This window comes from Opisthocomus hoazin, chromosome 2 (genome assembly GCF_030867145.1).
Source record: "Opisthocomus hoazin isolate bOpiHoa1 chromosome 2, bOpiHoa1.hap1, whole genome shotgun sequence".
In the NCBI taxonomy this organism is placed as follows: domain Eukaryota; kingdom Metazoa; phylum Chordata; class Aves; order Opisthocomiformes; family Opisthocomidae; genus Opisthocomus; species Opisthocomus hoazin.
The window spans coordinates 52,570,578-52,596,461 of record NC_134415.1 but is presented as its reverse complement, the minus strand read 5'-3'; the positions used below and the strand labels follow the sequence as shown (position 1 = coordinate 52,596,461).

At 41.9% G+C, this 25,884-nt stretch overlaps 1 protein-coding gene across 4 annotated transcripts in view; it reads left to right on the top strand.

Moving 5' to 3' along the window:
- SPTBN1 (spectrin beta, non-erythrocytic 1) overlaps nt 1–25,884 on the top strand; it is a 135,545-nt gene that overhangs the window by 46,857 nt on the left and 62,804 nt on the right. The window contains exon 1 of one of the 4 annotated variants that reach the window (XM_075413628.1): nt 9,540–10,053. The exons of the other annotated variants lie outside the window; for them this stretch is intronic. Coding sequence (XP_075269743.1) covers nt 9,945–10,053 — 109 coding nt within the window. The 5' untranslated portion in view covers nt 9,540–9,944. Of the gene's footprint in view, nt 1–9,539; nt 10,054–25,884 lie in introns of those variants that run through there. 4 annotated transcript variants of the gene reach the window in all.

The following is a 25,884-nucleotide window of genomic DNA, read 5'->3' as shown; positions in this document are numbered from 1 at the left end:
AAAGTTGCTGGTGGAGAACTGTTTCTGAAGCATATAGCAAAGATCAGACAATAAATAATACTTGGTTCTTAGCATTTTTGTTTTTAAAGATCATCAGTAAACTGACTCAAAAATAAGTGTCACTGTGTGTCTACGGTAAATAAAATAACTTTCAAATAAACATGAACGACTTGTATTCAGTGATGCCCATTGAAAATAAAATTTGGTACAGAGGTAATTTGTGTCTCATTGCTATAGTAACATGATTTTTTTGTATCAGTTTTGCATAGGTTGTGGGTTTGCTCTCTCTCTTTAGAATCAAACAAGTAGTGTGCAAACTACCTGGAGGTGTAAGTTAGATTCTTTGTAGACTGATTAGCTACCAGATCTGTGGTCCAGTGTGACTTCCTGAGTATAGAGCCAAGCTTCTGGAGAAAAGTACTGTGAATGTAACTTAGGAGTTTTCTGGACTCATTCATGCTTGTTTGTTTCATGGATAGTATTTATGATAACTTAGTAACAGAGTGATGTGTGAAAGTGGTTGTGTCCTGGTGAATAACTGTAATCCAGCACACATTGCTCGGGCAGGACAAATGGAGATGGAAAAATAAGCTTTTTGCTTCCTTGGGGAAGGAGGAGGATAGGAGCAGTTGCTGGCTGACAGCTGTGGTCATTTTATGTCTCTGATGAAATTCTTTCAAGACTAAGCAATATGAAGTTGGACATGTGCACAGGAGAGCCCAGCATCTTGCCAATGAACAAGCCTATGTTGATTGGTCTTTAGATCTTTCAATTCCTGTGCATTAAGCTCCTGGACTAGTACCATTATCTGATGCTCATAGTTTCTTGTGGAGAACTCCAGACATACACCAGTCCTTATGCACAAAGGACTGACTCTGTGCTTGGACAGCAATTCAGTAATTTAGCAAAATAAGGTACAAGAGAATTCTGTACTGTAGTTAAGAAGTGATTAAATACAAAAAGTCATCTGTACCTGGAGGAAGAAGATGGAAAACTAATATATGTATGCCGACTCTGTGTGCATACAAGTTACCTGCTTTTAGGATATTACCAATGAAATACGCATGAGGGTATGAAAGCAGGTAGATCAGCTTTATCATACCTGGGTATTGGTCACATTGGCACTGTGCTAACTTTCATAGTGTGCTTCGTTACTTGCACTGATTTTAGACGAGAACTATGCCTTAATTCCCAGACTGGCACAGCACAGCTCTCTCCTGTCTATGTTAGTTTTCATCATCTGTTCATCATCACGGCATAAGGAAAAAGTAAAAGCACCAGGGGCAGCGAGATGAGTGAGATGCAGCATTCTGCACCAGCTGAAGCAGGGACAGGCAAGTCCATCAGGGAGAGGCAAGGTGGGGTTTGTGGAGTAAAATGCTCTGGCTGCACCAGCTACTCAAGGAAAGGAAAAATCCTCACTGTGAGATACCCTCCTTGTAGTGAGTGAGAGCTAAGCCAGGCACAATAGTAGAGCTGGGCTAAAATCATGCTGAAGTTGATGATTGAGGAGGAGACCTACCAGCCACATCGTCAGCTGGTGTAAACTGGCATTCTCCCTTGGCTTCTGTGACACCATGCTGACTTACAGCTGGGAGTCTGACCCATAGTGGCCTATCACGCAAAACGTGAAGACTGAAAAGACTGTAATGTTCTTTGCTGTTGGAATCAATGTTTTGAGGGTATTTAATACAGAGAAACCATGGGATAACTATTAATGTCCCTTGGTTGAAATAATGAGATTGTTCTTAGATATTTTACTGAGATGTCTTAATGGAAAAGATTTACTGTGTATAGAAGCTGTGTGCCAATAATTGCAATTTTTTTTCCTTCAAATTTATTGCTTTTATCAGGGATGAGGTTGGTTGTGGATGCATTTCAAAACCTAGTTATGGGCCTATGATTGAAAAGAAGTCTTGCCACAAAAAATGCGTATGCAGAAGAGAATGTTCTCATCTCGTGTTTAGCATCTAACTAGCAATATTTCTGTATTTATTTTATTTATTCAGCCAAATCTGCAATGTGCTTTGCATTTTTCCATCATTTGTTGCTTGAATGCTGCATGAAAGCACTCCCTGAAGTATAAATAATGTCTAGCAGAGCATACTGCAAAGTGAAATTCAATATGGGATTAAAAAATGTTTACTCATTTCTGTTAACCTTGGAGTTCTTCTAATTGGGAAAGATGAGCGATGAAATCGTTCTCTTGGATCAGAGCTTTGATTCTCATCTTGAGGTAATATCCTGGAGAGATAGAAACACAGATTGCCTAGAAATGAATTGCGTTGATGGGGAAGAGGCAAAAAGAACAGGAACTGGGATGAGGACCAGACAAGGAAAGAGGATGCTGAAAATCTGCTTCCAAGTTCCACTTTTTTAGTTTTTAGCATTCTTCCTAACGGTTTTGAGCTCTTCTAGTCAGCAATGCAAACACTGCTGGGTTTTTGCCAACCACTTTGTATGTGTAGGTTGTATCATGATTTTTTGAAGTTTTGCTTCCTTTAAATGTTACTATTCCTTTAAGGTGGACATTATTTGTACATATAAGTGTATGATATATTATTGTATTTATTCTATACGTTGTATAAAAATGCAATGTGGTTTGCTCTAGAATAATAACTTAATGAGTTTGAGACAGTACTTACCAACTGGTCACTAAGGTTTTTTGCAGAGATAGGCAATTCCCAGATGAGGAAATTTTGTGGATGAGATTCGATGAAAGAAGGTTTTAAAAAATAAACAGAGAAATGTTTCGTTTTTTGCTGGCTAAGAAATAAGGCTTTCAGCTTGTGTTTCTGCATCTAATATGGTTGTGGGATGTTTTGTTTCTTTGTTTGTTTTAAGTTCCAACAGTGTTTTTTACGAAGATTTTCCTTCTCTTGCATTTTGAATGAACTACAGGATCAAGCCTGTACTACCTTGGCTTTTCTGGAACTTTGTTGCTTAGATATAAGGGATCTAAAATTCTGTAGGGAGTCCAGTTAGCTTCAGAAGTTTCTAATTTAGGGGCTCAAGCTCCTCCAGTTATGGAACTGGCAAAATGGAGAGGTACTTTTTTATTCCTCTCCCCTGAACTGACCAGATGGGAATGTAGTTGGTCACAATTGGGGCGTCTTTGAGAACATTAATATAGTTTGTATGCTTTCCGTTCTATCTGTGTGAAGCAAGGGAAATAGTAGAAATAAATACTCTGGCTTATGGAGATTTGTAAAGATCAGTGTGTTCTGCTTGTTGTTTTCACCCACTTGCCATTTTGCTCAGGAGTAGCACGAGATTGAATTTTCATGCCTGAGTGATTATGGTGTAGCAACAGTGCATCTTCTGTCTTTATGGTCAAACTGGAAAAAAAAAGGTAACAATGCAAAAGGAAGAAAAGAAAAGAAAAAGGAGGGTGGGAATCTCTCTCTCTCCTACATATACACATAGATGTAATTCAGATAGAGGAGGAAAGGAGAGAGAGGCAATGAAAATAATTCCAGCTTCTAAAAAAGCACATTAAAACCCATAAAAAAGAATTTTCTGGATGAAAATCAAGAGGTGTGTTCATGCCAAAATTTCACAGAAATTGAGTATGATAGGTATATACCTGTGCACCATGTTTGACTTTAATAGACTTTTTAAGGTTTATTCATCTAAGTCAGGGAGCAAACCAAGTGTATTTCATGGGCCACAAATAAAACTTGTGAATGTAGTTGTTACAGTTTTTCAGGGATGGCTTCCCTGCTTGGATGAGCTCACGGAGTACAGGAAGCAGCACAGTTCAGAAGAACCCATGGACTGGATTACAAACCATGATTTCTTCCAAACATGAGTGCCTCACGTGGCTCTCTGCTGTGGGCTCTCCTGGCAAGTGTTCCGCTGTTGCAGTTAGCAAGGACACGCTGTTACAAAAGTCATGTCAACTTTCCTGTTAATCTGGGACTTGTGTAAACTGAAACTGGAAACTGGGTGGAACTGACCCAGTTTCAGTAATAAATTGATATTCTGGCCTGATTTGTGAAAGAATTCTCAAAGGTTTCATGCTGCTTTGGTCTCAGATGTCATAAGCTACAGGTTTATCTGGAGCCCAAAGCTGGTTTGTGCCTGGCGGTCGGCGTGGAGCTCCTGGAAGGCCAGCCTGGACACAGCAAAAGCAAAACGTGAACAGACTCTTCTGTAATAAATATCCTTGTCTCTTGCTTTTGAATCTGTCCCTTTCAATTGCCTTTTGATCGCATCAGCTCTTTTAAGCCTGTGTGAGTCACGGAGTATATCTGGAAGGGACTTGGAGGACCAAATGCCTTGGTATTTGCCACTGACCTAAAATCCCCTTTAAACAGAAAAATTGAAATACTTTCTGAAATGGAAATGTTACTTAAGAGAAGATCTCTTGTTTTGTTGGTATTTATTTCACCACCTTCTGAGATGGTTGCTAAGTACTGCAGGAAATGGTGCGTTTATAAGATGAATGGTTCTGTTCCCTCTAATACCTGCAGAAGAGGTAATTAAGTTGGCACGCTAGTTTCTGCTTAGTGTGTGGGCTGCTTCTCTCTGTGTTCCGGCATCTTAGATGTAAACTGGAGGGAAAACAGCTAACTCTTCAGGATTAATGTTATGCAGATTGTCAACTATGATAAAAATAACTATTTCCTATTGTATTCTAGAACAATCCACAGCAAAAACCATGTTTCCTTACTCCGTTGCATGTATAGGGAGAGATTCTGTTTTTAATGTGTAGATGGGGGAGTATCAGCAGAGAAGTCAAGAAAGGCAAGCATGATTATGAGTTTTCAGTTCTTAACAGTGGTGCTAAGGCAGTGTGTAAGAACTTTACCCTCCTTAAGGAGAAGAGCAAATGTTATGTGATTTCTGTGGCATTCTAGATTAATAAATCATCCTTTTTATCATGTAATTTTTTTTCTAGTTAGTCACCAACTAGAGAATTTACGAGAGCAAATAAGAGAAAAGGCAAGGGTGATGATTAACCAGATTCGTAATTATTGTAAGCTCTGGTGTGCATTCTGCTTCCCATTAGAAAGATAACTGTCTTTCATGGAGTTGTAAAACCGCATCTTTCTTTCAGAACACAACAGTAGAAAGCATGCTTTTGTTTTATGGCACCCGGGGAACATTGTGTGCATTGCTGTCTTGGTTTTTCATGTATGCATTGAGTGAATGTATTTAGAAGGTGGGCCTGTTTTGGATGTTGAGTCCACTGCACGTACTATCCTCACTGCTGACCCAGTAAAGCCAGCCAATATTGGTTGATGTTATTGGTGGAGGATAGTGTAGTTTGATGGGGAGTTGCTAGTTACTCCAATTTTAGCAAGGCTGGGTGAGTAATATTAATGCAGCATGCTTACCAGTTATTTTCTGCAAAGGTTGTGAACTGGATCCTTGGTTAGGAGTTTCTTAGAGGCGTTTTTGTCTATACTTTTTTTGAGAATATGCTGAGAGTTTTCTTAAGGTGCTTCTTTCGGCTGAGAAAAGCGACAGTTTTGTTCAGTCTTAGAAACATTAATGATTAGGGATTTGGCTGGTAATTTTGCTAGATCTATTTTTTTTTCCTTAGAAACATTAGTTTTTTCCTTTATGGTAGGAGCCTATTCACTTCAGCAGCAATTTTCAGAAGCACGTAAAGACAGATCCTGGGACAGATCCTTTTCTGTTCTGGGGTAAGTACCTACCTCCAGATGTTACTTGTACATTCATAATATTACTGTGATCAACCTCTTGTTCTCCTTGAGGCTTTACAAAGCTCTAATCATGTCAACTAAGTCACACTTTGCATTATGGTTAAGTGGATAATAATTTGTGGTTTTATTTACTCGTAACAAGTACACAAATAATGCAAGCCATCATTACCAGTCAAGTACAATGGTGAGAGGTACAGTTCAAAGAATGCAAGCAAAAATTATTTCACAGCTATGGGGAAAAATGTGAGAACAAAATCTAGAGGGGGGGCAAAACCCCAGTAAACCCCTCCCTCCCTGATATACTAAACTTAATGTATGATTTGGCCCTTATTTTCCTCCAGTGCTGGAATCAGTGGCGAATTACACCATGGACGGTTTCAAGCTGTGTTGGTTTGATAAGTTAACTTTTGAGCACTGGTCCAAGTGTATCTTGTCAATGGCTTTAAAGTGTTAATTCCCCTCCATAACATATTATCTAATTAGTATCATCAAGGGCTTAGTCAAATAAAGAGAAACAGAGAAAATGAGTGGACACCAGGTATAAAAAAGAGCTTTGTGCATATGAGAGCCTTGTGATTGATTTGATGCATTGCTACATAGCGGCAGTAAACAGATCTTGGGTTTACTAATTTGGAGTCAACAGCAAACAAGTGTATGAGGATTGATGTGACTCAGATAAAAATGGGAACTGGCAGGATGCCCATTTTTAAGAAGCCTTCCTACATATGGTGTAGCTTTTCAGAAATACAGACAGATCCCCATTTTGCTTTGCTATTCCTACTGAATTACCACCAACCTGTGAAGCAGAGCCTTCAAAATGTACGCCGGAGGCCCAGCAAAGCAGCAGTAATGCTTTCACAGATGAGTCAGCAGCACCTGGAGATCAGGACCGTCCCCAGGAGCCAATATGATCTTTAACAAAGTCTGCCACATCTGTTGCTTAGGGACCAGTTGTTCAGCCCAAATGCCAACCTGGATGGCAGATAAAATGAGGTCAGAACTTCACAGTGAGTGCTGCTGAGTTCTCCACAGCGTGTTAGGGTCCTGGGTCTACGTTTTTCAAACCTTGAACAAAATAAGCTCGATTCAAACACAGATTCTTCCCTTTTCCTTTAGCTTTCTCCCTACTTGCTGTGTAGCCTTCACTGCTCCATACCTGCTTCAGTTCGTTATCTTTTTAAGGTAGCGTTCAGTGCTACTGGGCAGGCCAGAATTGGAGGAGACAGAGAGGGGACATGGACAAAGAAACTCGGACTCCAATTTCTGTTCAGTATTTCTTGGGAATTTTAAGCTTACCAGATTCAGTTGTCCCACAGGGACAAACTGAAGTGTAAATTTATGTATGTGGTGTTAATGTTTTATGACGGGGGGGTAAGGCCCGTCTGTTTTATATGGGTCAAAGCCAAATGATTATTTTTAGTTTTTAATGTTTTGCTTTTGTAACATTTTACTTTTTAATACTTTTAATAGTGGCCACGTGCATTAGTGTGTCACCTGCCAAAGGTGTTGGGAAAGCTTTCAGCTGGAAAAAAGTTCCTGGCCCCTGATTTATGGCCTTCATGGTGTTAAAAATGCTCTAGCTCTCCTGTCAGTCACTTGGACTTCAGTTTTACCTTCTGAGCTTGCATAGCAACACCTGTTTGCTCAAGGTGGGACAGTAATGAGCTGATATGCCTGCAGGTAGGGCCTGGCTGCCTGCCTGCTCTCCAGGGGAAGGGTTTCATTTAATTATAACATAGGTCAGGCATTGCAGGCAAAACCTGCCATTGGTAGAAAGCTGCAGGACAAAAAATTTGTGACTGAAATAAGCCTGTACTTGTGTGCTGGGTAAAACGTGCTCCTTGAGCTTCGGGGGAGTTTGCGTTTGTATATTAACGGCTCAGTTTACCGAGGTCTGTCGCTGTAAATTTTGGAGCCTTTTGTATTTTTGTGTTGCCCTTCTTCCCTCCTAACCCAGCCTGAAAATCCCATGGCCACAACTGCAGCGTGTGGGTCCCTGCGTGCTGGAGGGACAGCTGGCTGTACGGAGATTATCAGGGGAAGGTTTAGCAGGAACAGGGGACTCGCTATGCCACATCAGCGCATTGTTGTCTGGAGAGCAGCATCCTGCCTGCTGCAGGGACAAGTGCAGGTGCTTCCTCAGATCCCTTTTCGCCTTGCAAACATGCTCCCAAGGCACAAGCCTGCAGTACCTTGGTCCCTTGTGCAGCGGTGTTTTAGCTGCCCCTGCGGACAATCACTTTATTCCCTGACACTGTAAAATCTGGCTTGGGCAGCTGAATAGTCTTTAGTGGCACAAGTGTAGGTAGTGCTGAAGAGATTGAAGGCCAACTTTCAGAAATGTTTTAGGCTTTACTTGAGGTCTGCTGTAGTACCAAAAGTTTTGTGTAAATACAGCTATGTTGATATAAAGGGGTTTGCTGAAATATAGTAGTAAAAGCCCTTCTGTATCAATATAATAAGCAACTCAGGACTAGAGCTATGTTCTTGCTTTTAGTAAAATGGTATAGTTAAAAGCCATAAATATTTTAAGTGTATTTATGACCTTGGGAGCAATGTGCCAGGCTTTTTCAACAGTCTCATGTGTTTTTGGAAACCCCAGCTTCATTTCAGAAGTGTTGACTTCCATCACTTCTCCCTAAAATTAGCAGTATTCATGGCTGGACTTTTTGCCCATTTGTTCCCTGGCGTGTTAGTAAATGGCTGGTTGAATTTTCCACTTAACGCCTAGCTGGAGCTAGGGCTGCAGTGAGTCAGTGGGAGTGGACTGAGCTTCTCCCACAGAAATTGTCCTCACATAAATTACTATTTGACTAAAAACTTGTGAAACAACAGCATCAAAACAAAGGCAACATTTTGGAATGTTGAATGAGGGGACGGAGTGGGAGGAAAAGAGAACATGGATTCCATTGGAAAGGAATTTGGAAATGCAAGAAAAAAAAGAGAAAACATTTGTGTTAACATTATCAGCAGTTTTAAAAATGAGCAGGCAAATGCTACGTATCGAGACTATGAATGTGGAATTGACCTTTTAATTTCACTTACGAATAAGCAAGGGCTAGAAGCTTATGCCCCTGAGTGAAAACGGACATCCTCGGTCTATCTAGTATGTAGCCCTGCTGCTGTTGTGCACGTTTATGTTGCAGCAGGGTATTAAGGTGCTAATCAGAGGCAAGGCATCCTTATTTACATCACAGCCCTCCCCCTCCAGTCCATAGCCAAGACAGCCATTAATCTTGCAGTAATACCCAGTATGCTGATAAACGGGCGAGGAACCACGTCCATAGGAGGTATCAAAATCCTTAATATTGAGAAGTAACATAAAACAAAGCAACAGGAATTGGCTGTTTAAAGAACCTTTTCACAAAGCTTTCGTTTGTTCCCAGTGTGCTGGAGCATACATCTTTCTGCATCCGCTCCTTGCCTGTTGTTAAATACGGAGTGACCGCTCGTGTGTGTTACTTTTTTCAAGTGAACAGTCGTGCACATGAATAAAGAGAAGTGCCCTCCTTTTCATGTGATAGTAATCTGAGACTTTTCCGTTACATGAGGCTCTTCACAAAAGATTGTAATTCCACCAGCTTTGCTCAGGAAGGTACCACTGCCGTCTGTGGGAGCGGAGGGCTGGGGACCCGCTGCCACCTTGCTGCCCGGGGCTCGGGCGCGACGCGGGCTGCACCCAGCGGAAGAACTTGCTGCAGCGTTGCACGAGCCGTCCTGCTCTTCCCCTGCTCCGCCGCCCCTTCGCCCTTGGTACAGCCTTCGTTTCCTCCACGGTGCTGTATGGTAATCGAGTGACATCAGCCCGCACCCGGGCGGCTGCTGGTTATATTACAAACCAGCAGAAAGGTCTGAGGTGTGCGCGGCTCCTGGAAGCGCTGGCAAGGACGGCAGCGCGTGGCTCCATGCTGCTTTTGCTTTGGGCTGAATCGCAAGCTTGCTTCTATTTGATTTCGTTTCGCCAGAGCCAGGCCAGCATTAGAAACCAGATTTGAGTACTTGGAGAGTTGCCTGTAGCGGAGCGGGGAAAAAACCCACCAAAAAAACTCGCATGGTGCTTAAAGTTTGAATCTGTTACAGACAACTTACCGCCATCCTGCGCTGCTGGATTTTGAACTGAAGCTGTTACTTGCTGAGGGCTCAGTGAGAGCATTTTCTCTAGGGACTGAAGCCAAACTACTGAGGAAGCTGGGATTTGCTTGGATGTATGGTAGAGAAACCTGTGGTTGCTTTATGCTGCCGTTCATTGTATTCCTGTGTTACCTGTAAATGGAATTACAAAAATCAACCGGTATGCCCGGGCCGTTGTCTCCAGGATATGCAGCTCAGGTGCAGTATAACTATAATCAGTTAGAAGGAAGATTCAAGCAGTTACAAGGTAAGTCTGTGCTGTTTTTTTCTTTTGTAGGTGTTGCTATGATATCATCCCCGTAAACGTGTTAGTCTGGGCTTGTTCTCATTGCATCAAGGTGTTAATGAGAGAGGCCAAAAGTGGGGCTATAGTAAAAGGCTTTGTGTTCTTTTAAGAGATACTGTGTGGCTTTTATCTTTCTGAAGGTGTCCTCAGTCTTGCACAGCATTAAGATGCATGACCAATTTCTGAGCCACTCAGCATTACAGATGAGGACTAACCCAGAGCAAATCGCTTAGAAAGTAAGGGGGAGAGTGAAGAAGCGATCTTTCTGTTTATTTTATCCTTAAATAAAATACAGTCATAACTCTGGAAATTAATCATAAAATCCTAGACTTGTTTGGGTGCACTTTGCAGCGCAAGAGCGCTTTCTTAACGCCCTGTGTACCTCCTGTAGAGGCGAGCGGCTTAACTTCTTCAAATGAAGAGCGGTTGCATAATTTCCAAACTAATTCTTTTGCTCATGTCATAGAAGATCTTGAGAAAACATTCATGTACTTTAACATAACCAATTGTCTTCATTTTGAATTACTCTACTTTTAGACAGGGAGAATGTCCCCTTATGTCTTCCCATTAAATTCTCTATCTGTGTGAGAACAGAGGTGTTTATTATGGGGAATGGTCGTGTGCTCACTAAAGTGTAGGCCTGTGACCTGTGCTGGAAACCCAGATTATTGGCCGTGCGGTCGAGGAGCATTGTGCCCAACATCTCTCTGCCTCAGACAGGGTGGAACAGGCTCTGCTGTTTCTCTGTGTAAGGCATGCCTCAGGGATGAATGAACTCGAGCACTGCAGTTTCAAAATAGAAAAGAATTCTTTAACCAAAACCAAACCTCCTCCTTCTCTACATCCATGTAACTCTGTAAATAATCCCAGAGCAGCCCGAGTAAAGTGAAGTTCAGCCCTCTGTGCATGTTTCTTGTTTTAGTTTGGTCTGTGCCACAAGTGTGGTCCTTCGGTTCCTGTCAGAGAGGGAGGAAGAGCCTGGTTAGTGCAAAGAATGTTCCGATTTGTTGGCTTCAGGAGGGAGGGGAAAAAAAAATCTTTCATTCATAGTACTTTGTTTATCTTGTAAACTGGCTCACAGTAATGGCTGCTGGATACAATAAGATAAAATGACAGCATCTTAAACACTGGCAACATAAACATTCCTCAGGCAAGGCATGGAAAATCCAGGCTCCGAACTTGCACACGAGGGAGTATGTTAGAGGCTTTATCTTGGACATCTGTCAGATCTTAGGCTGTGGTACTTGCTTTAAAAAGAACGAGGTGCGTTTGTGGCACCAGCAAAAAAAATACTGCCCTACGTCTCTTTGCTGGTTAAGTTAGCAGTCTAAAGAAGGCAGATTTTATCATTTTCAGGGTCACTGCTTCGGGAATCCATTATCTGCGTGTTTACATCACATTGAAGGAGGAAAGCAGACTGCAGTGTTGAAAGCACAGAAAGTGAGTTTTCTCTTCAGTGGAATGCACTGTGTTGGCTTGGAGGGGGGAAAATTGCAATGCTCCACCTAAATGTGCTGCAATTTCCTCGAACAAAAGAGGTAGAATGCAGTGAATATTTCTGCAAGTGTAAGGAGGGACTTTGCAGTAGACTATCCCATAGCTTTTTACTCGCACCGCAGAGAAGGTAGGCTTGAAAAATAGTGCCGCCAATGATCTTGTTCAGGGTGGAGCTTAGATACAGGAAATGTTTTAAATTATGCACTGGATACTCCATAAAATGCTAAATAACCATACAAAATATTGTGTGCTGTGAAGGGAGTGGCTTAACTCTGGTGACACAGAAGGGGTCTTTCACTGGATTAATGGCTCTTTGTTTAAGAATATCTAAAATCCATTGATTTGTAGTTGTAAAATTTTGAGGTGGCTTTTGTCCTCTTGCTAGACAGCGCTGACGAAAACATTGGGTGTTCTGTGGCAGTGGGCATTGCTCAGTGCATCCACACTCAGACCCAGCAAGGATGAGCTGAATATTGTAGTATTTTAAATTACAAATTTGTCACCAGTTTTTCACTGTGGAGATGTACAAACAAATAAGAGCACATGAGTTTCAAACATTCTTCGATCTGTGGTTAAAAGTACTGTTGAAGCTTTCCTGCCTCTTTGTTATTGTGTTTTCTTCCTTTAAAGGTGCATTTCGCCCCTCTTGCTGCTGGTAGGACAGCTCACTAGAGCAGTACCAGTATGAGCACAATACAGGGTTACCGTAGCCTCTGTTCATGTTTTTCATATACTGAATTTGCCCCTTATTTGTCACAGTTCCCAGAGTTTTCATGGGAATCCACAGCTTTGCACTGGATTATAGCCAGGTGCTGTGCAGATCTAGTGAAGGTTGGGAGATTTCCTCAAAAAAAGCACTTAGGAGCACATTGCTTTGACTGAAATAACACAGGGCAAGTACTCAGGCCCTGCATAAAGCAGAAGTATGAATCAGCAATAAGTAGATGATAACTCTGTGATCCCTTTCCTAAGGTGTAGAGGATATGTTAGGTTGGGCGCTGGAAGCTTCACATGAGAAGAAAAGAGGAGCCAGCAGACAACCTAATTCTGCCCCAAAATGCTAGGGACAAAACAGGTTCAGATATAAGTGATCACCTAGGCGCTCCTACATTCCACCTCTTTTAAATGTCTTGAAGTGATGATTGTAAGGGAACTCTGTTGTTCAACTTAATGATGCTTGCGAAGTGTTTAAATCAGATTTTCCAGCCCTGTCCCACTGGGGCATGAAGCCTGTCCCAAGTTGTGGGACTACACTGAAGGGACCAGACTGTGGCTCCATCTGCACCTGGGAAGTCACCTTGCAGGAGATCCCAGCTCCCATTTGCCTTGATGGGTTGGATGTGTCAGAAGACACTGCTGTGAGTGAATCAAGGCTGTCTTTGTGTCAAAAGAAACCCTGAAATCTTGTGCATGGTAGTTGAGAAGTTTGGCATACTCAGTCCTTGTGTTCATAAGAATGTCAGAGCAGATGTGGGGAGAAAAATGCTTTAGCTAGTTGTTTCCTTTATTAAGTTTCAGTAAGTTCTTATTATGGTTAGTTCACCCAGTCCTGGAATGATAAGTGAGAGATAGTATCAGTGGTTGCTATCATCTTAAACCCTAGGTGTGGAGTTATGGTTCTCATGGCCACTTGTTCAGTAGAAAGGGATCATGTTGCAGGGCTGGAGTAGCTCTCTGCAAGTAAAGACAGGACCCCAAAACTTGTTTGTGGAGAATGTGTTGCTGTGTAGCTTATGCAGGGTACGCCAGTGCAGAAAATTTGTCCTGCTCAGTTGAGGAATTAAATGAAAAGCAAACCAGATATGTCACAGCTGTAAACCAAGGCTGTCACCTGTGCTGCATTAACATGGCAGGATCCTGAGGACTGGCTTGGCGCGGTTATAGGAGTTGACAGGAAGAGGTTAATGCGAGTCAGGAATTTGGAAGTAGATCCCTGCAGCTGTATCACGTTCCACAGCGAAGGCAGCGAGTGTGGGTGCCACAGGGAAGCTGCCACCAGCCCAGAGGAGCATCTGTCATGACTGGCCATGGTCTCCTTCCCGCCTGGTTAACAGGACAGCGTGGTATTTATTAACGTCTCTGGTATTTAGTAGCTTGGTGACTTTATCAGCTCCCGCAGTGTGATTGGAAAGTTGGGTCTTGGCTCTAAGGCTGTCCCCTAGGTGTGAATTTTCCAGTGGTAATTACAAATGTAAAATCCTGGGGGGTGGGGGTGAGCTAGATTTGTGCTCCTGATAAGTCCCCAGAGGAAACCAGCTTTCAGAGGAGCTCTGTGATGTACCCTGCTTTGTGGTACGTTTTGGTTTTGTTTATTTTTTTGATATTGCATTTCAGATTGGAAACCGTTAGTTTTAATGGGAGCCTGATGTGTTTTGGTGAGCAGGTTTCCTGGGTGGAAGTGCTTTTATTTTATTACTACTTTTGAGCCATGTTAGAAATAGTATGGTTTGAAAAAATTGACCCCTAATGGAGTGACCACTGGAATAAGCCTGTAGGAAAGGTGAGCTCTCTCTCCTCAGAGGCGTTTAAGCTGGTTTTAGATCAATTCTAAATTGTTTCATGGGGATGAAAGACTGACCGTGGCTACCCAGCACTACCTACCTGCACAAGGAAACAAAATGCTATCTTGGGTGTCTGGGGCAACAAACTTTGCTCAGATAACCGCGCCCTTCAGCACGGGAGCTCCTTGGCTATGTAATCCTTTGATCTGCAATGACCCGAGTGGGTTTGGTCTGGATTTCAGTTTGGCATAAAGAGACACACACAGTTTATTTTTTTAAGTGGTCAATTATAATCAGCTTCGATAATACGGGGATCTGTATGCATAGATTGGTTCCAATCCAGGCTGCAGAATAGCAGGAAAATTTCCCTGTTTTTCTATTCTGAAGCAGGACTTCCCCATGGCTTTTCCTTCAAGAAAGTTTTATCCCCAAATACCTGCCTATGTCCTAGGATAAGCAGGGAGCTCTCAATGCAAATGGACAAGTTTGTGGGAGTTTCTGAAGTACTGTCCTGCATTAGGCCAGTGAGATCTGCTGCTACACCCAGGATCCTCTGAAGTTATGTGGGTGCCGTTTGAAAAGACAGTTTCAACAGTTGTCTTCCTTGTTGCAAGATTTACTGTTTAAAGGATTTCAGTCTCTTGCGAGCAGTGACCTGCATAGCTACAGGCGGTGATTAGTGAACTGAAGGACATCCTACTTTGTCTACCAAATTGGTCACTGGCATTTCTTGTTATGGTAATTTCTGTTAAAGGTGAAATGGGGGAAGGCTGAATTTCATTCCAGATGAAATATGTCTGGCTTACATGGATTTTTTTTTTTTCCCCATCCTCTCAGATCCACTGAAGTTGCAAATATATTCATATTCCTGTGGCAAATTTTGCCTGATTTTTCTGCTGTCTACAACCATTCCAAAGCCTGCATGTGTCACAGCACACTTCAGTCGTCTGCTTTTGGTGAACACATGAGCACAAGCTAAAAGGTTGGAAGCCCTGGCAGATTTGCAAAGAGTTTTTAAGTGATCTCAAACAAAGTGTTTTAAACGTGCAGTTCTGTGATAGCTTGGTCCTTGTTCTCTCCGGTGTAAAGATTCCTGCAAACGTATCTGAATGCTAGGCTCAGTGTTTAGGGCACTTCAGCCATCTGAAACAGAGTTGGTAGCTGAATACTGGTGAAAGTTTTCTCTGTCTAGATACATATTTCAAAGGTGTTTTTTTAAAAACGCGATCTTGCCACCTAATTGAGTCTATAATTTTGGGATTTAACTTGGAGGAAATGTCTGGGTAAATGTTGTAACTAATATGTCTAGGTTCTTCATTGAAATGGACATTTGTGGCAAATCGCTTGCTAGAACTTGTATTTGTCTACTCAAAAACAACCGGTCAAATTGAAACTCTTTGCACATCCCCTTTTAGCACAGAACAGATGCAGAGAATCAGAGAGAGGCAAGGCTACCTAGAGCTGCCGTATCGTCTCTGTGCTTTCTAGAAGTAAAAGCCTGCAATTACATTGTAGGAATTGTGGAATGACATACAGGTGCTGTTATTTATTCCTAGTTGTAAATATTGCAGCAGGGGACAGGGAATGTGTGTTTCATAACCTTCCTTCAGACAGGGACTGATGAGGTGAGTACAGTCAGGAGTGAGAGCCATATTTTAGTGACCATGCATCTTCTCTGGTAAACTTATTACAAATAAACTGTCTAACTTTGCCTCTACACTTTTAAAATTTTTATTTAGGTGATGTATAGCAAACCCATGGAAGAAGGTTTTGCAGAAGGTTCTCAGAATAGTTTTGCCTGTGAAGGCTAAACTTCAAAACCACCTAGGAACTTGAAAAAAGCATTCAAACCGTTCACTCCAATCCTGATATGAAAAAAAAACCAAAACACAAAACTAATAGGAGATTTTGAGGAAAACTTAACAGAAAGTTCTTACGAAAGACTTCCTTTCAGAATGAACATTGAGAAATAAAGTCTAATGCTATTGTATTTTCCCTGTTTTAAAGGGTTATTCAGGACAGTGTGGCAACTCCTTTTTTACTGCTTGATAAACTGTTACCATGGCTCAAGATTAAACGAGGACTAAGAAATTTCTCATTGTTAGAGAAATAAACCAGATTTTGATAATCCCATAGCTACTGAAGACAACAATTTGTCCGAAATTCCTGCTTTCTCTTTCAAAAAGCTTTGAAATTTCTTTTATGTCTTCAAAATTTCCAGATTTACTTTTTCTGGTTACGGATTTTGATACTTGTGAAGATACAGAAGGCAAGTCAAAAGAGCACAGGTTAAGGTATTTCTGCTTACATAGTCAGTGTGGATACAGTTGAAAAAGTAAGCGTTTAAATTGGATTTGGCTTCTCACTGAAATAACTGTAAAAATTCACAACTCTGAGCTGTTGCCTCGGGTATTTTGTAGTCTGTTCTCTCCAGTTTCTGTTTAGATTAACTGTGTGTGTAAGAAACTTAATTTTAAAACAGGAATCTCTAGGTTCTGGAGTCTGATTTTCTTTAGAAAGGGACAATTCTGGTGCACCTTTAGTCACTTTGAAATGATGAAGTACATAAAGCTTGTAAGCAGATATTTCCACATGGGACAGTAAGGTATTTTGAATACCATGGGGGTGATGTCTGCCAGGGTTAGAACAGTAAAATGATTTGTGTGATGTTCTTAACTGGTGTAAATCCCCATAGCTCTGCGAATTTGGAAATGCAGCAGTTTGTGCTAGCACAGGAACTGGCCCTTCTGTGTTTCTGCATTGGATGTCTCAAATCAGCTAAATGCCACAGACCATCCCAATGTTTCATAGGCATGTTGTAAGCACGTAGGAGTACAGGCTCCTATGCAAAATATTTTTCCTATCCAAGAGCCCTATTCAAATTGATTGTGGGTTTTGCCGTTAACATCTGTGGAAAGTGGGGCAATAAAAAATGACTATGGACAGAGATGAAAGTGGTGATAAAAAGGCAGAACAATGGTAGGCTTTCATTCCCGAGTTCTTTCTCAAATCTGTTTTGTGATTTCTTCCTTTTTCCTCGTCTCTTTTGTCTTTCTGTTTTCTGTTGGGTGCATGCTTTGACTATTAAAGTGGATGAAGTGATACCTAAGCTGAGGAGAAATGGTGGAGAAAGTCAGATTACAGATCTGCAACGTGATTCACAAAATCCTGATTTTTCTATTCCCTGTGCTAAACTACCCTTATGTGATAGCCCAGCACAGGACATGGGGTTTGGTAGGTGCACCCCTTCTGCTTGGAGTCTGAATTTCATGTAAGAATTCATTCTGGGCTCCCCAGTTCAAGAAAGATGAGGAGCTACTGGAGATAGTCCAGCAGAGGGCTACAAGGATGATGAGGGGACTGGAGCATCTCTCCTACGAGGAAAGGCTGAGGGAGCTGGGCTTGTTCAGCCTGAAGAAGAGAAGGCTGCGAGGGGACCTAATATATGCTTACAAATGTCTCAAGGGTGGGTGTCAGGAGGATGGGGCCAGACTCTTTTCAGTAGTGCCCAGCGACAGGACAAGGGGCAACGGGCACAAACTGAAGCATAGGAAGTTCCGTCTGATCATAAGGAAGAACTTCTTTCCTCTGAGGGTGACGGAGCACTGGAACAGGCTGCCCAGGAAGGTTGTAGAGTCTCCTTCTCTGGAGATATTCAAGACCCGCTTGGACAAGGTCCTGTGCAGCCTGCTGTAGGTGACCCTGCTTCGGCAGGAGGGTTGGACTAGATGACCCACAGAGGTCCCTTCCAACCCCTACCATTCTGTGATTTGATTACTAATGGCTCTGAAGGTCTTTTTGTTCCTGTTTAAGTTGAATTGAGAAGCATTAAGTAGCAGGGCATGACAATGACGTATTTTTTCCTAAAGTGAAAATGAATTATCTTCATTGAATAGGCTGGTTTGGGAAAACTGTTAAGCCAAGTATTGGGAATTAGTTCCATTAACTTTAAAAGCTGTGGTGAAGGAGATAGAATAAAACAAATAAGGTGGTTTAGAATCTACTTTGCTCTTCCCACAAGCAATCAAATCTGGAATTTCATTGGAAAATTTATATCTGGGGCTGGCAGGTAACGGTCCTTTCCCCAGTGTCATTGTCCAAGTGACATGATATGGTGGCCTGGCATGCAGAAGCAGAGGATAACATGCATGATGGGAGCAGGGCTGCTTTGGAGAGGAGGGCCTTACTGTTAACTCAGCTTAGAACATGCAGTTACATTCACACACTGAACATAGTTAGTACCCAAAGTAATTCTGGCCCTGCTGTCCTCTGTGGTAGCCTGAATGTAATTAAGGAGCGCATGTGAGCCTAAAATTGCTTGCTACTCTTGAAAACACGTGTAGCTGAATCCTTTCATTTCTTTCAGAGGAGAAAAGACAAGAGAGGGATGGTGACCACTCATGCTTGTGACTTTTGATGTGGAGCCTAGGGTCACAGTGGCTGGGAGAGCCCACATTAACACAAAAGACCTTGTGCACTTGCTGCTGGAACGAGGGTATCCTGGGCTGAGAGCCTCCTTTGTTGAGAGAGGACTACTGTAGCCAAACTAATATTAACCAGTCTCATAGCTGTGCTGAATGCCCCAGTGTTTTGCTTAGAAAGAAGCTTAAAGAAAAAGGCCTTTCAGTTTTTGAGGGCAGCAGTACAGTTAGGCAGACACGCAGACAGTCACTGTGGCGTGGTCTAGGGGCCACATTCGTGGCTTTTCAAAGGTCTTGTGAAAGATCTGGCATTACCAAGTGGCCTTTTCATGAGATAACTGGAAATGCTGGTAATTCCATGTTCAATCAAGTTTGGTTTGTTCATAAAAGTATGAGCTGGAGCTCTTCAAAGCACAGGCTCAGTTACGCATCCGTGACGAACTTACACCGGACAGGGTCAGTTTTCTGTTTGACAGGTAATTGCTAGAATGCACAATCCTGCACTGTTTTTAGTAAAACTGTGTTAAGGTTGTTGAGGGGGACAGGAGGTCATAAATGTGATTTTTCATTTGCAGGTTTTGAATACTTCCTATGTTAGCAAACAGAAAAAGTAGCGTCCCAAATAGCATTGCATGGAAATCATATTTATTGTCTTTTGCAGAGACTGTGCAAACATCTCTGCCTTGGATATTGTCAAAATGGCCAGGCATATGTTTCTGACGATTGTTTTGGGATTGGTTTCCTGTAAGTTTTCTTGTCTTATTTATCAGAACTGAGTTTTCAGGTAGAATAGCCAGAGAATTGCATACCAAAGAGAAGTGAAGAAAGCGTGGTGGCAAGGTACAAAAATTATCTGTATTACCACAGCACACTAATCACAAGCCAGGGGTGGCCTTATGCCTGCAAAGATTAAACAAAACAATGCATTGTTACAAAGAGATTTAAGAGTTTATCTGAACAAAATAAATGCTGGCTGCCCAGATTTTTCTTGGGAAAAACCCCCATGGTTTAATAAAGACACCTAAATTTAATTTAATGGCTTGGAAAACTTCAGAAAATCAGCCCGTATGCAGAGCCCACTTCTCAGACAATCTAAACCAAAGCAGCCCCATTGAAGGCAATGAAACTGCACAATGGTACAGTCCTGAGGGACTTGCTCATGCGATTTTGTCTCTCAGATTCAGGACTGCTCCTTCATTCTTCTCAAATAACGGCTCCTCTTCGGTTTCAGCTTCTCCACACTGATACTATTGGGTTCAGTCTTCCCCTTCCAGAAAACCCAGAAGTCCAGTTCTTAGTGTTCATTTTGTCCAGGCGGCGTTTCCAGTTTTTGAAAACCTGATTATGACTTGGTTTCAGGAAAAAAAGAAGGAAAATGAAAACATGGCTATCTCATCTTTAGTCAACTAACTATGGCTTATTTTGGGTAATAATTCTGCATCTAGTTTAGTATCTTGCCACGGTTATTTCCAGGGAAACTTAGACTTACTGTGGTAGTGCAATGGCTGTTTTTTTGAGGGTGTGTTTCTCTTTTCAGCATTTCGAGATTGTCTGGCAATATAATGAAAGAGACTGCTCTGAAATTGCAGATGTGACTGTACTTTGATTGCAAATTTAACATGAGTAATAGCCATTATGGAATGGCAATTAAGTAAGGCTCTGAATAAATAGGGGAGGTGTCTAGGAACATCAGATGTTGTTTGTGTTCTGAACTTCTGACCTTTCTGTTACTGTCATGGATGGGGAGTTCAATAATCTGGGTTAACCCTACATTTAACGGCGAAGTGTCTCAAGTTGTCTAAATAGAAGTAATTCCTTGGGACAGCAGTATTTGCACCACTCTCACCTCTGTGCCAAGGGGGCTGTGCTGTGCCCCTGCACGCTGGGGCTGGAGGTGCTGGCAAAAGCCACAGGGTACGTGTCAGTCCTTCCTTCAAGTGAATGGAGTCTGATTGGATCAAGGCTCTAATCTTGAGCCCAAAGTAGAAGGAAAGGGTATTGGGAACTATTTTGGCTATGGCTGTGGGAACTGTATTTGCTTTCTCAGAGGTAGATTGCTCCCCGTTCCCTCTCTGTGTCATCACAAGCTTCATGCACGCTGTGGGGTGCGAGTTGCGTTTCATCCGCATGGCCTCACCTGGTACCAGGAAGGTGAGTTTCACTGCTACCTCAGGGAAGTCATTTCAGACAATTGGTGATGCCCGTAGACAATTTCCCGACTGTTCCCTTGGTGATGTCCTGGCCACTGTCACTTCTACAGGTGTGCTGATAGTCCAGCGACCTCTGACAGCAGGTTATGTGCTGGTTGCATCTGGACGTGGTTGTTCATAGCTGTTGCCTAAGTCCTTACAGAGTAAGTTCACAGAGTGAGACATGGAAGTCGTGGTGCGTTTTTTGCATAAATCCACTACTGCTCACATGTTATTAAATGCCTTTCTCTGCCTCTCTCCTAAAATAAATAGGTTAATAATGATGCCTGATAGAGTATATTATAGAATCCCCATGATAGAAGTCCTTATTTACTGGAACATTTGCTCCTAACAGGCGAGGTGCACTTGTATTTGCCACTGGAAACTTGCTTATGTGTCCTCTGTGCCTGGGGCCAGCCGTGTCCCAGACAGTTCCTTGTCACAGATAACTTTTTTTTTCCTAATAAAAGCAGCTGCAAGTTGTCCTGGAGAACAGACGATGCTTGAAGACACCTAATACGTAAAATCCTTAGCTGTGCAGCATGTCCTGGCACTGGCATCCTCCGTAGGGATGGGGTGTAGTTCTGCTCTGGCTGTAGGAGCGCTGCTTTCTCTGGGCTGGGTATGGCAGGGCTGAGACCAGCACCTGCCGGCTGTAGCAACACAGAGTAAAACAGCAGCTGCGAGAGGACTTTTCCCTCTGTTTTTCCTGAGTGGCTGAAAAGACTGGACAGGGTGGTGCGATTTCTGCAGTACCCGTTTGTGAGCTGGGTGCGGGGCTGTCCTTTGTCTCTCCTCCAGTCTCAGTGAGCATGGCCCACGCCAACCGGTTCCTGGCAGTTTGCAAATGTATGTTTGTGACCTACCTGATGCCACAACACGTTTTGTTTTCTGTGCTACGTAAGTCAGCCCTCCCTTCTGGTTTAGCTCCTTCTGCCAACTTTAAAAACGTTTCCCTGGCACTAGCTGCAGGTCACTGTGGACTTCAGAAGTGTATTCGTGTAGCTTTTTCTTATGCGTAAATGTCTTGTGTATTTGAGTTAGGCTGAAATATGCCTGTAAGTTTGGAGACCTGAAAACCAGTAAGTTGTCATGTCCCAGGCTTCAGGAACACACACATAAGGCACATGCAATCTGTGTAAGATGCCAGAAATGCCTTTTCATGCCTGTGTATCTGTGATTTGGCTATGAAAGTGTGTAAGATGGGTATAAGCACACAAATAGTCTCAGTTCTAAGAGCCTGTTCGCATACGTAAGGCAAATGTGCAAGAGCGCTGTACTTTATTAATTGCCATATTCCATAGTCTTTTTTTTTTTTTAATAAAAAAAAACCCCAAAACACTGTTTCACATTTTGAGGGAGAGGAAAGCCCAGAACACAGAGCCCATGTGCAATGTGATTAAGGAGGCATCAGTGAAATGACTTGGATCAGGAACGTTTGGGTGCTTTTTATATTGATTATGCTGAGCTGATGATGTTTGGTACGTAATTTTCTCAGTGTGCTAAAAAATAAAGTAAGTGGAGGTAAATTTTTGGGAGCTCTCATGGATAACTTCAACAGAAGCCGCACCTTTGTACCCATGTAGAGCTTTTCAGTTTGCATAGTCAATGCATTGCACAATCAGTAAACTCACAAGTCCAGTTTAAGACTAGAAAAACAAGTGATGTGTCTGGATAAGGATACACATTCAAGGTGTTCAAAGTATAATTTTACTCAGCTAATTCCTTCAAATTGCGTCACCTTTTAAATCTCAGAGAAATCTTCTAGAGTTTCAAACAAAGGAGTTTTTTTCTGGTACTGCTTTGAAAGTTATTACGTAGGCAGGAAACACTGTGCTGGAAAGGTATCTTTTTTTTTTTCCCCCACTCTTGCAAAACTCCAAATGCTAAAATGATTTTGCTTGAACACGCCGCCTTGTCCCACAAAAGCAGATCATTAAATGACCTTTGGATTGGACTCAAACAGACCAGCAGGTAAATATTGACGTCAGGAATTAGAATGTATGTGCAACTTGTTTGCACTTCAGAAGTCCCAAGAAAGCAGGTATGGCATGGAAGGGCAGGCTTTTTTAATTACTACATGGGTTTCTTAAAAAAGAAAAGAACTTTAATATACAGAGTGACTGATTGAAATGTGTGTATTAAATTTTACATGAAGGTTCAGTTTTCTGGAGCTTTTCTTAAGCAAGCTAACAGGTGAAGACATCAGTTCTGCCGGTCTCAGAAGACGACTCCAGGACTTCAGCTGGAGCTCTGCATGATGGGCTTGCAGATTAGGGCCAGAGAAGATTAGGGACTTTTCTTCTAATGCTTCTTATTAGCAGTTTGTTTCAAATCTCATTAAAATTCATTCATTTTTTAAAACTCCATTCTTAAAAATAACTGCATGTTATAAATACCATAGGTTCCTTCTGTTATACAAATAATTTTGCTTGTAATTTACACTATTTTTATTGCTGTTACTCATTCAGCTGTTGCCTTTGGGATTTAGCTTAGATCTCAGGCTTGCTGAGCCATGGCCTGGCTTACCTGTAGTGTTACTGCTTTTATTCAGCAACCTGTCAGTACAGTGTAGTGCGTCTGACTCTACAATATAGCATGTAATTAACAATAGTAGATTATTGCGTGACCATGGAAACTGGATACACTAAACACATTGTGCAGCAAAGCTATGAAATCGGCTCTTATTAATCCCTGATCAACACAGTGGTTGTTTAAATACATGTTCTTCCATTTAAAATACTTCTGTGATAACGAGAATTATAATTTAACAGCAATTAATTATAATGATAGCATCTCTTAGCACCAAGATTTAATATTTTGAAAGGATTAAATGCTTTCATCATAGATTTATTTATTTTTTATTCATGCTTTTCTGTCATTGAAGTGAAATTAGATTTAAACACAAAATGAACAAAAGGTTTGGTGTTTCTTTCATCTATTCTTCTTTCTGATTGCAATGAGTTTTTAAAGAAGCATGGTCAAAACACACCACAGCTTCGACTTTTCTCTCCATGTAATGTCTCAACTTATGCCTCAGATGAAAGAAAAGACCCCACAGCTTTCTGAAATCCTGCACTAGGATTCCATAAGAATACCAGAAGTTCAGTCTTCTGGCCTGTTTCTGTTTGAAGTTGCTAAAATTAGTAAAACCACAGAGTTCTTTAGGTTGGAAGAGGCACCAGGAGTTCATTTGGTCCAGCACACCAGCTCAAGCCAGGGTCGACTTCGTTGTTAGGTCAGGTTGCACAGGGACTTGTTCTGGTGAGATCTGAATATCCGTGAGGATGGAGATCCCACAGCCTGTGGGGTATCTGGTGTCTGAACACCCTCATGAGTGACAACTTTCTTCTTGATAGCCCATCAGAATTTCCCTTGCTTGAATATAACCAGCCTTGCACCACCAGCAGGTCTCCTTCCTCCAGGGTGGTGTGTGCTGCTCTAAGCTTCTGTCCTCAGTGCCTGGGTTTGCTCTGTCAAAGGTGAGTTGCAGCATCCATTTTGCTGTCTTCACAGTGAATGCTGAGTCCTGATGCCCATCCCTTACTGACTCATCTCTGCTTAACAGTTACAAATTCATATTTCCAAATACTTAGATAAGGAGGATCCCAGTCTGGTCGCATAGTTGGATTGTAGAAATAGCAGAGTGCTAGTAGTCTTGTGTGAGAACTGTTGTGTTACCTGCAGCTGTGGAGGAGAGGGAGGAGTGCTGAAAGGAAAAGAGAGCAACACACATCGTAAAAAAACCCCACACTACCTCCTCCTTCCTACCTTTGTTTTTCCCCTTATAGACAAGTGGGAATTGACTGTAAAAACTCTTTCATTCTGCTGGATTTGCTGAACACGGGAAGAAATAAGATGGACCTTATGTAGTGAAGTACCTGGCATGTTCTCTCTATGTGCCAATCCTTGCTCTCACCCTTGCTAACACTGCTAATCAAGCAGTGGTTTGGGCAAGTATGGAAAATAACAGCACTGCCTCCCTCCAAAAAAACCTGACACTTCCCTGCATTATGCTCATAATGTTTTTTAAAGGAAACTGCAAAGACCCCACAAGATGGTGTGTACTTGAAATAGTGCAGTGACCTCAGGTTTTCATTGTTCTTTTGTGGGAATTTCACAGTCAGTGTCCTGGGACAGGCCGATGCTTTTTCCATGCTCCTTTTAGTGAAGTGATTTGTCTCTCATGGAAAGGGAAAAAATGGCAACAAGTGTAAACCACTAACATCCAATCAGCCGTAAGGCATTTGTGTCCCTTAATGTTAAATGCTGACAACAGTGCGGTATTTTTCATGTTGTTTTTTAAAGGAGATCCATTTGAACTCTGTACTGCGTGCTCGTTAGGCCATAAAGTTATTCCCTTATTCAACTATACTTTTGCTATTTTTTTTTTTTCCTGTAAAAATGGTTTTGTAACATCTTTCTCCAAGTACAGTTTGGGGGTCAAGCTTTGGCTCTCTGGAACATTTTTCTCATGATGGGCTTCAGTAATGTGAGCGGTTATATTTAAGCAGGGCAGATGATGGTGTTTAGAGCTCGAGATGGGTGTAGGTGTTTCCAAGAGCAGCACCTAGAAGTGTGAAACCATTTTAATCATCCGCTAGCAAGGCTGTATTTCTGTAGCTGCTTTGTATTTCATACAGAAGAACAAGAAGTCAGCTGGTATCCTAGAGTACCAGAAAAAAAAGCTGAATGGTTAATGTTTATGGAATGGGCTGTGTGACACAGTGTTTTGCATTGCAGGGAGCTGGTTGTGGTGTGGGAGATATTTACACAATTTTGTGTTCCAGTTTTCCTGAAGTTAAACATGCAGTTCACATAGTTTACACCAATGTAGGGATAGCTGAGCACATACACTCTCTAAATCTGCTTAAATATGTCATCATAAAAATAAAAAATAAAAAAGACTGAGTGCTTCCACCAGTTTAATCTGCTAAACCCAGAAGACTTTTATGTTTCATTTATTTGCTGTGGGAGAGTTTACAGGAACTTTTTGCAGATGAACATAATAATTCATGAATCCAAAGCTGGCTTCCAGGAGGTTTATTTTTGTATTGCTGACACCAAAATGCTATAAACTCTGTGTAAAAATAAAGACAATGAAGGGACCTGCCCTTCCACACCCTGTAATGCTTGGCTGGCTACCGGACATTGTTCTGTGCATCGTTTTATTGTGTGAGTGAG